The 11014-nt window shown below is 41.0% G+C and overlaps 2 protein-coding genes across 2 annotated transcripts; both read right to left on the bottom strand.

The window, feature by feature from the left end:
• Positions 1 to 27: 27 nt before the first annotated feature.
• On the bottom strand, positions 28 to 2501 carry LOC139961663 (uncharacterized). The gene has a single exon (XM_071961039.1). The coding sequence runs from the start codon at positions 514 to 516 to the stop codon at positions 61 to 63; it is 456 nt and encodes a 151-aa protein (XP_071817140.1). The 5' UTR covers positions 517 to 2501; the 3' UTR covers positions 28 to 60.
• Positions 2502 to 3124: 623 nt separating this feature from the next.
• Positions 3125 to 8272, bottom strand: LOC139961628 (crystal protein-like). The gene is made up of 4 exons (XM_071960962.1): positions 7734 to 8272; positions 6208 to 6400; positions 5321 to 5469; positions 3125 to 4986 (listed from the first exon to the last, which is right to left on the bottom strand). Exons 1-4 carry the CDS (start codon positions 8031 to 8033, stop codon positions 3943 to 3945), a joined length of 1686 nt encoding a protein of 561 aa, XP_071817063.1. The 5' UTR covers positions 8034 to 8272; the 3' UTR covers positions 3125 to 3942.
• Positions 8273 to 11014: the final 2742 nt, after the last annotated feature.

The following is an 11014-nucleotide window of genomic DNA, read 5'->3' on the forward strand; positions in this document are numbered from 1 at the left end:
CCCCCTTACCCCTCCCCTCCACTACACATTGTCCATACAATTTTATAAACTTGGATATCATTATTCCCAGTCTATACTCTCGGTCTTCGCCATCACCCCGAGAAGTTCATCGTGGGCCCGATTTAATTGTCTCTGTAGTTTCCGTTCCTTCTCTTTCGTCTCTTCGAGTTTTTCCTTCAATCTCTCTTTCTCTTTCTTCAAGGCGACCTTATATTTTCCTCTCTGTGATAATGTCTTCACCAGTTCTTTCTGTTTCTCTAGTTCACATAATCCAACGTTAATTCTTTTCGACGAGTGGACTGCTCTATCCGTCTCTAAGTTCATTAAATCCCGTTGCAGTTGACTCTGGAATTTTTCTATCACCTGTTTTGATCGTTTCTGTCGGGTTTCTAGTTTTTCCAGAACTAGATCGAGTCGAGCCTTTTCATATGAATTTGCGAAAGCGATGTGAGGGTAGACCACGGTCTCATCGTCAAATCCCTCCGCGTAATTTCTACCTTTAAAAGTTCCTCCCATTATGCCGGGATGATCTCCATAGAGTCAACTGTGTTCTGTCTTTACTTGAATATATATATATATTTTTGGTCTTCTTTATCGCAGTATAGATCGTTTGAATTAAGCCTTATAAGTTTGTAAAAAAATGTTGTATATGTAATAATATAATTTCTAGAAAAATCACTTTGAAAGATTCACTGTATTAAATATGGTGTGTGTCTGTGTCACGTCACATTGACACAACAACGTTTGTAAACAGATGATGTAATCACGAGTACCGCATTAGTGTTGCAAGAAAAAGGGAAAACTTGGCCAATATGTTGATCGTCATAAAAATCGGAAGGATCCTTCACTGAGACGTAAGGTTTGAATTAACTCACTTGATAGACATTGAGGATTTTCCCGCTCAAAATGGTTTATAAATTAACAAGTTTGACGCAAAGAAGAACAGGCGAGTAAGGAATGGATTGTCATGGAAACATTCAAAGTAAACTTGATCATAACAAGCGATAACCCTTGGCCACAGAAAATTTATGCATAAACTTTATATCATGGAAATTTTCTGTGAACGTGAAAGCAAGATACGGATAAGTATATATCACTGAAGCCTGAATGTTTTTTTTTTTTTTTTTCTTTTTTCGAACTAATAGCTGGTTCCGTAAAATGGTATGTAAAGTGATGAACTCGGAGAAATTCCCTTCGCATAATAGAAACACGAATAAAACCTATTTGTTATCCTGGAAATGAAACAAAAGGAGTGATTAATGATAGCCTTAAGATGATACAAACGATTATCCAGTTTCTTTATCCCCGGTCATGATTCATGGTTGTTATCACACACGAAGTATAACTGTCGTTAATTTTTTCACTTTCAAAACGGATTTCCGTGATTGTTAACATCAGTTACGGAAAATGATGCCGGAAGAACGGATGGTTTATGTTTTTGATGATGAAATAGGTCATCACGTAATAAGTCATCGTACTGTCGCTTTCTGCGCTCTCTGAGTAATGTGAAGTCATGACTAAACAATACAACAGGTTAGAACTGAGAATGTAAACACGCGGGCTAACGGTTGAACAATGAATCTCGGGAAACTAATGTTTGCAGAAACAATGTAAAGGAATTTGTCTCCTAGCGACCGTGCTACTTGGTTTACGCACCGTAACTGTTAGCTATTGTATTGCGTCGGTTCTTTCTTGTTCTGTATTCCTTGAAATAACATGAAAAAACAAACGCGGGAAATTATGTCAGCTTGCTCGATATCCTGTGATGTTAGATTGATTGTGTGTGTTTGCTTGCCTGAATCCGTCCGATACATGGCTAGCTCTGTAGATAAAACTGCGACACCACGCACGCAATAGGGGACCTACGGCCAAATGGACACGACAACTTGGCTAGCTTGCCCATCAAATAACCTCATTACGTTTTAAGTATGAGCTTGAAATTCCCTTACGATGCCTCAAATTGGTGTCAAAATGTATATCATTGTTTACCAGAGATTTTGATCGGAAATGACATGTACACTATACCGTAGTCCTAGCTTTAACTGTATCGTAACCGAAATGAATTTATTTAACAACTGGTCATTGTTAGTCTCACAAGTTTCATTGTCTTCGAGTCCATCATTTTGCTACTTGAATCTTTTCAGCTGTTATTCAGTTAATTGTTATGATTCCGCCTAATGTTTGATTAAATTTTGTGATCGTTCCTCGAGAAATACCACCTATTGTCTCCTGGTCTAGAAATATCGTTAAGTGGCTACATATGCACGTTGGCTCGGTAAAATTATCATTTGCCTGTTAAGTGCATGTCTATTGACTTGCGTTGTCACTCACTTGCAATATGCAATTAACCACGATAAATTGACGTTTGCAGATGAGACGAGCGGCGCGTGCAAGGTAAACCTAAAACCAGTTCGTTTACTCGTATGTCTAAATTGAAACACGGCAACAGGAAAGCTTTCCAATAGTATATAAGCTTATTCCACGCTGCCCTTAATTGATCTTTTTTAGCTGAACCGGTCACAATCCGATCTGCCAACTCAGCAGCCGGCTATTGCTCGCGTAGTTCGCTTTATCGGGTTGTTTGTTCATATTTGTTTAACAAGGTCAAGGTAGAGGGTGGGCGGGTGGGGGGGGGGGGGCACTGATGGGAAGAGACACTTTACCGTCCTGACTCGGGTGCCTTCATATTTATGGTCTTACTTATCTTCTTACTAAACTGCCATGAAAAATTCAATTTCTAGTCTTCGTTTAACATTTGTGGGACAAACCAGTTTCCCTGTAGACAAAGTACGGATACACCTTCATGGACTATGGGATAGAAATCAAGTCATGTCCCGATTAAGCCCTTCGTCAGCCTATATAGGCATATATGCACCGCGTTATAAACTGTATAGCCACTCATGGATTGAAGCAAAGAACTGAGTCTATCAGTGCACGGGACTGATTCTTTGGTTCTCTTATGAACTGAAGATACAGTGTCGTGTTGAGACCAAGCCTATATAATGTCGGGTTTACTTTTACTCACATAAAATATAATAGATACCAATTTGTATTCGTACGTCATATTAATGTGAACACTGAGTATCATTTAATTACATGTAGCTTTCCCCTCCCTCCTTCCCTCCCTTTCCCTCCCCACCCCTGTCCATCAGTACAACCTAACAGAGAGGAAGAGCGGGGGCGGTAGACACGTTTTTTCTTGACTTACAGCTACGATGATGTTATCCTGATGTAAGAGTTTAGATTTTTCAGTTTGAATGTGTTTACGATCATCGCAATGAATCATGGGTAGTAGAAATCCTCGTTGTTAATATACTTGAAGCATTGCTCCATAGATTTTGACAAGGGTTTTAATGGTGCACATTTTCTCTTAAAGGGATTATTATCTCATAGCTCCCGCTATGGCCGGAGACTTTACATATATAATTCAGCATGGAATATGAAAAGATCGGTATCTATTGCCTTGTCTATATGAAATAAGAATCAGAGACAGACATGGCGGCATGAACTACCACCGGCTCAGTGACTCAACCGGTCGGCGCTGGGGCCTTGAAACAGGCGGCGCAATTGGCTCGTCGGACAAAACTAGCATCTTTCGAGACCAAGGGAGAAAACTGGCATTCGGCAACTTTCATCTGGCAGTGCAAAGGACCCGGCGTCGCACCGGGTCTGAACCGGTATGCCAATTCACCCCTGATCACAATGTTACACAATAGTTAGTTTCTATAACGCTAATAATCAATTTATCATCTTTTTTCTTCACTTTTCGTTCAAGAAAATCATAGACTCCGACTTTATTTAAGCAGGCTTTTGTGGTCAGTTCATCCTTTCTCATTAATACAAAGGACGTCCTAAGGGATTTTGGCTGGGAAGGATGAGCGGGAAAGGTGAAGAAATGTCAACTTCACCACGCTTAAGTTAATACCGTGGTAATATATGGCCTTAAAAGTTCAGCGGGGATCTCTTGTAGTAACCAAAACTATCCATGAGAGGGCAAAGGTCACTTCCGTAGTTGGAGTATACAGAGGTACCACAGAGAGAGTACAAAAGAGAGTACGAACTCTCTGGTTTTTCGTTAAACTTTGGCCAATATGGAATATGCGGCGGTTGCTTGGCTCTCATTTCTTCTGACTTTGGTACATTTGGATTGGCGTTGTGAAAGAAATTTCCGAGATATGAGGACATATCATTGATCAAGTTGGTTTCCTCATCGGTGAAAGAATATCCTCCGAGGGGCGCCGTACGGAAAATATACGGCAAATCACCCCCGTGGCAGGATCGTCCGTAGCACATGCTGAAACCGTCAGTCCATCCCTCTTCGAAAGACCAGACCGCATCGAGGAGAAAATGAAAGACTTCATTGTGACCCAATTCGTTGAAAATTCGGCTGACATTCATCGTTGGACACATGAAGATGTAATCAGTTGTAACTTTACTGAGTATTTCCCTTTGATCACCCTGCAGCTCCGGCGGGTACTGCTGGAGTGCATCCCGTGTGAAATCTCTAGCCGCTACCCGCAACACCGCACGGTACTGGGCTTGCGTCATCGGTTCGCCGAAAATAGAGTAAATGAAAAGCACGCCCTCTTCTATGAGCGTCCCAAGCATGATTGGTTTTCTTTGGAAGTGACCCATGGCGTACGCCTCGAGGATTTCTTCCGGGAACTCCCCCTCGCCGACAGTGGGGTTCCATTGCTCAAAGAACTGCAGGATCTCCCTAGGGTTAATAACTTGCGTCGTCGTTTCGCGGGAGGCATCCAGGGTTTCTGTCGCGGATCGTGATCGGAAGCAGGACAGGTTACGGGGCGGACAACCCAGCTCACTGGCGAAGATGTCGGCCATTTCAAAGGCGTCTGGAGGGGTTTTGTAAGGCAATGCAAACGGGTTGCTAAACATTATAGCTTGCTGGAAATAAGGATCGCTTTCAGGTGACATCAGATGAAAACCTACAGACTGAGCTCCTGCACTCTGCCCTGATATTGTAATCTGTGAGATGAAAATGAAATATTGAATGGAACAGAAATATTCATTATGTCTGATAAAGCCATGCATATGTCTGTGCTTTGAGCCTTGGCAACCAAATACTGTTGATTATGAACACTACCAAACAGAGAAGAAGAAAATAATAATAATAATATTATAATAATAATAATAATAGGGGAACCACGTTGAAGTTCTTATACGCTTCTAATATCGCTAAAATAATCGGAATGGTGCCATTTTCATAGTTAGGCTTCCTTTATGTGCCCACTGCGATAATACAATTAACTAAGTCAAACCATTCCACCAAGGCTGGTCTTTTCATCTTTAGTATTCTCACCCGATTTGGATCTCCACCAAACTGTTCGATATTCTCATATATGAATTTCATCGCCAGACGTTGATCCTTTAGGCCTAAATTAGCCAGAGGGTAGTCATCACCAGAATCGGGATCAGTAACATTCCCTAGGTATAACCAGCCAAAAACCTCTGTAGAAAAATGAAGATAAAACTATAAGAAACATTTTATTAGTGTTGCAGAACTACTGGATTGTATAAAAAATCGGTTCTTGGTTTTAAACACTACAGCTAACAATGGCGTGCAGTCGGGACGAGTTCGAGAAATACCGGTGTTAGGTCTATAACCCATTTCTCGCCATGATCTCTCGTATGTGATTTTATTGTGTGCTTATGTAAATTGGTCCCAGTAGCCTTCTCTATGTTTACTATCAATGTATACTATCATGAAACACGGTTAACCGAGATTGATAACCCATCTCATTCAAAATAACTAAGTTACCTTTGCGCGCAGCCATTTACCGTTCTATGTACCGGTATATTTAACTGACTTGTATATCTCCGGGTAACCAGGAACGTCCATCAGGGTAATAGTTGGAGGTGGCAACCATCTTACACGATCGATTGGTATCATGATATATATCACGGGCACAATAATTCGGGAATAGTTATTCAACTTCGTTTTTGTTGGGCAGGGGTAGGGATGGGGTGAGTTTCAATTGACCAAGAACCTTAACCTATAAGAACACCACATAAACCCTCGCATTGGTTAAGCCTTTGATTTGTCGATTACTTTCTGTACATCTAATCAGTACTGATTTAGTTTACGTTTCTTCTGCTTGTCCATAGCGGTTAATCCTTTACTCATCGTTTAACTGTTTACATTTACCGTTAATCGTTGCTGAGTGGCGGTAACTACGATATACTTACCTAGACGATAGTTAATCGTCACTATCACGGTGTCTGCGTACTCAGCCAAGTACCTGCCGTCATAGAGAGGCACACCGCCTGCTCCGTCTCGGAAGTTACCACCGTGCATAAACATGAACACTGGATGAAGGCCATCAGAGGAGAGATTGCGCTTAGGTGTCCAAACGTTCAAATAAAGACAATCTTCGCTTATCTAATAAAATTAATTATATACGTAAATGAAATAACAGAAAGCTGACTGTGATTTTTTTTATAAGACACTGTAAAAGAGCAAAGAAGTTTATGGCTAGAACGAGATTCGAACCAGTGACCAGCAAAGAAATTGCTAGCTAGGGATTGCTCCCAAACTCATGGCTGGATAGTTATGCTGGCATAGAGCACTGGATCAGTAAGCCAGAGGTCTTTTCCATCATCTAATAAATTAACGATGACAACTAAACTGAATCAGAGTTTTTGAATGCTAGTCATTAAAAGAAAATTAAGTGAAGGCACAGGTGTAGGTGGCGGGGGGGGGGGGGGGGCGAAAATGTTGGTTTATTTTTCGGGCAAGTCGTAACAGTCCCCCTCCCCAGATCAAATTGGGCTCCTACGCCTATAACCGTAAGTAACATGACACTGTTTATTATAACGTTCATCAAATGGATTTCAGTAAGTCGACTAGCAAGCGTTGTTAGCGTGCGCTACTGAGAGGGGTAGCCGGAGTGGTATAATGCAGGGCAGGGGGTGCGGGATATGGTATAAGGTTTACATTATGAGCTGAGGGGGTGGGGATAGGATGAGCATGGGGTGGGAAAGGCGTCTAGTCAAAGCCTATACCAGCGTCAACTGTAGGCTTTCGAACTGGACGCAAGCAGGTCGCGATGTATATATAGGCTATGTTATCTACTAACTACTGAATGCCGGTATACTGTCAGCGGTGTAACTCTATCAGAGGGTGAGTAGTTACTCCCCACATAATGCGACCTCAACCCCCAATAAAATCAGTGACCGATGTACTATACACATTTGGGGAATTGTCTCGTTTCAGACCAAACATGCACACAATAGAAGTTATATAGCGGACGATGTATATTAGTTAATGGCTTGCTATGCTGTGGTATGCAATGCAAAATGCTATTGTGCCATATTAAGTCGGGATTGCTGGTGCTGGTATGAGGGGTTACCCCAAGTGTAATTGTGAATGTGTCCCTCCCATACTTTCAAACGCAAACAATGTAGTTTCATATAGGCTAGATTTCTTAGTGCCCGTTGTATAGCCCTAACCTGTTCATAACCGTTACTACCGATGCAAATTTGGCAATGAGCTTTGGCTGAAATATAAGGGCAGGCCGACTGACGTTTTGTTTTAGAAAAAGAAGGGCTGCTGGGGGTGCCGCTTGTGTCCAGTGATATATTTTGGTACTATGGTGTGTGATGAGAGCTACGAAAGTAAATATTTAATTTTAAAGACAATGTTGTAACTTGTGTAAAAAAGGTATACATTCTGAGCTATAACCCAGCCTGATTGTGCCAACATAGATACATACCTCCGTAGGACAGGCATCCGGCGGTTCCGCACACTTTTGTATGCATCCCGGGGGATATTTTTCTACAGGTAAAATGTCGGTCCATGGCTCCGGTGGTTGGGGTTCGGTATATCGCAATGCACCTGTTGGTGGTTTACCGAAAGGTATCCCCAAGAAACCATAAGACTCCTCAAGATCCGTTCCTTGAACTACACCGAATGTTGTCGGCACTTTCAAATCTGGGTCGAAGGGAAGGATCGCGAGAGAGGGCGTATTACAGTACAGGACGAGGATCGTCAAACAGAGAAAACGGGACATCATTGTTCCTTTAATACCAGATTGTCGATAATTTGTAACACGGTATACCTTGTACGTCTAGTTATATTCATGCCAGTACAGTCGATTATTTATCGTTATACGAACAATTTATCTTTGTCAGATGAGGACAAGCAAAGGGGTCAAAGGTTATTTGCATTTAGGATTTATTTATCTCAGTTTCATCTAATCTTAATGATTAGCAGCAAGAACAAACGGATCAGTTGAATTTCAATCAGTTCAACCTCTGATTTGTTGGTTTTCGAATTTTCGTATAGAAAAAAGTTTCCTTTTGGTTATTTCAACTACGACATTTTGTTGAGAAATTAAGGAATCTGTAATATAAACGCACCTTTTTGTTACTCTTTGTTTTTGAGAAAGAAATCAAATACTAGAATCTGGACACAGAACGCACATTAAGATAACCCGTTTTTTCTGGACGATTAGAGATGATTTTGTGGTTAGTTTCCTCACATCAAAGTTGCATGTCCCACTGCCCTTCAAAGTGTGGTCACCCTTTTTCTCTTCACCCCCTTTCTCTTCACCCCCTCCCCTATTCCCTTTAATAGTTCCAAGGGTATACATTGGAATGTTCCCTAATTTGTCACGAGCTTTACATATTTCATCCAGACAGAGGGGGGTAGCTTGAAATTACTTTAGGGGCACAAAGATTTTCCAGGGGAGGGAAGTAAAACATATTTTGCAGAAAAATTCTGACTATTTGGATGGGGGTGGGAGAGGAGGGGGAGCACACATTTGGGGCAACTCGGCCCAAAGCCACCCCCCCCCCCCCGTTAAATTAGACAATTAAATGTCCGAATGGGGGAAAACTAATTTGAGAATGGCAGCAAAATGCTTATTGAAGTCTTACCATATGTGACCATTATTTGACTTTCTAGCATATTTGTATCAAGCTGTCAGTTCACTTTCCACTTTCTTTGTCATGAACGACCACAAGTGAAACTGGATCGGATTTACCAACGTTTCGATAATTATGATACTTGCTGCACGGCAGTTGTAATTAACAATTATTTTTGTTGGTAGGGCGGTGGGAGGAGGGGGGGGGGGTCGTAAATGAAGAGACATCTTATTGACTAACTTTAATTATAAGGAAAACATTTGCATCAGTGGTCACGAATTTGGACTATGGTAAATGCACAGCCCCAGTCCCCTTTCATCGAGAATGTGACCGTGTAATTATGACGATGGTACGTGAAATGTGTATCACGTGTTCCTTTGGAAGGGAACGAATACTAATGGGTAGGATACATCTATACAGACTGTCTTTACCCATTATACTGCAAATTATGTTTCTCGTAAATTCCCAAACCAGGTATAGGCTAACTTTTTTGAATTTTGCGGCTGATTTTGTAATAGGCTAAATTTGCTCCCTTTATGGGCGAAGTTTTTTTTATTTTTTATGAAATGGGTCGCTTTCGTTTGATGAGTGTGATCTACAACAATAAAATAATGTTATTGTATTTCTCAAATTGATATTGTAATTTGAACAAATTATCGGAACTTAAAAGCAGTTGTGTTATGTCATTGTGAATTTTTTTAAGCTTCAATGTAGACAAATTTCTGTGTAACCGGTGAAATATGCGGCAGGCTCATACAGTCAGTCGGACGTCAACCTGACCATAAAAGTAATTTGAGAAGCACTTTAAGTTAGTGGTCTAATATGGAATACCATATGTATCAAAAATGTCCAAACTAATATAAGTATGTCCAAAAATAAATAATTCTATAGGTAGTATAGTAGTAGTAATCATGGCATAAAGTGTAGTGTATAGTGCTTATACGTTGCGATTGACAAGTAATACGATACCTTGTCTTGACAGCAGTATGGCTTCCTCCATTGTCGTTAATATATTTCGTATTTCTCAAGAGAGATCATAGAGGGCATTTCATTTGTCTTTGGTTTGTGCTGTAACGATCAGCTTTCTAATATTATCTGCAGGTTATAATATTGTATTGTATTTTGCATGTATTTAGATTAGATTTTAAGATGCATATAAAATTAAGCCATTTAAAGTATGTGCGTTAACGAAAATAGCACAACTTATCGCTTGATAAGTTATCAAATTTTTCAAGTGTGCAGCATTGATCAGTGATTTGAATAAGAACGGGTTGTGGCTCAGAGGTCCATCAAGTCAACGCCCTTGTAATGGGGATTGGCCCCTTCCCATTAAACAGACATAAATTGCTGCATTCTGAGGCATATTTGGGCTATAAATTAGGTATTTCATAAGGTCTACACTGGGATTGTGCAAATATGTGCTTTACGTTTTTGGTTGTGTTGACAAAAAAAGTTTGGGGGGGGGGGGAGGTACACCATCCACATAACCCATGGATGTATGCCTAACGGGGGAGGTTTCTAAACTACAGAAATTGAAAAGTTTACTGATTTATCAAAAGGTGCTGTTCTTTTTAAGAAAAGGGGCTCTTTAGAGGTTTCCTTGTCACTGTGACCTGCCCCCACCCCACAGTCACATTGTTTTCAGGCTAGAAGGTTTTTTTCTATAGGATGTTGCGAACATTTCCATCTTATCGTTCACATGATAAGGTGAAAACCTGAATCATCCCCGACACCGCGTCCTCTCTTCAGTTTCACCCATCTGGATACCTCAGACTTCATAGAACCGTCATATATGTCAAATCTGTGCGTTTCGCCATAGGACGCACCAAGACTTAGCAAGAATTATTATATATTTCATAGCTCATTACAGTAATAGCTGATTACTGTAACTCATGGAATATGTCAGTAAATGTCGACGTATATTTTGTCGCGATCGCCAGGTCTGACAAGCAGTGCGGGGGGGGGGTCACGGGAAAGGGTCTCCGAACTTGCTCATGATTCCCCTTGGGCCAACCAGTACTATACATCTTATTGACCGCCCTTCAGTATGCGGCGATGATAAGAAAGATCTCATGATCAGGAGTGTCAATACTGAATATAGTGCCACGAGGTGTGGGGAGGGGGAGGG

This window comes from Apostichopus japonicus, chromosome 20, assembly GCF_037975245.1.
Source record: "Apostichopus japonicus isolate 1M-3 chromosome 20, ASM3797524v1, whole genome shotgun sequence".
In the NCBI taxonomy this organism is placed as follows: domain Eukaryota; kingdom Metazoa; phylum Echinodermata; class Holothuroidea; order Aspidochirotida; family Stichopodidae; genus Apostichopus; species Apostichopus japonicus.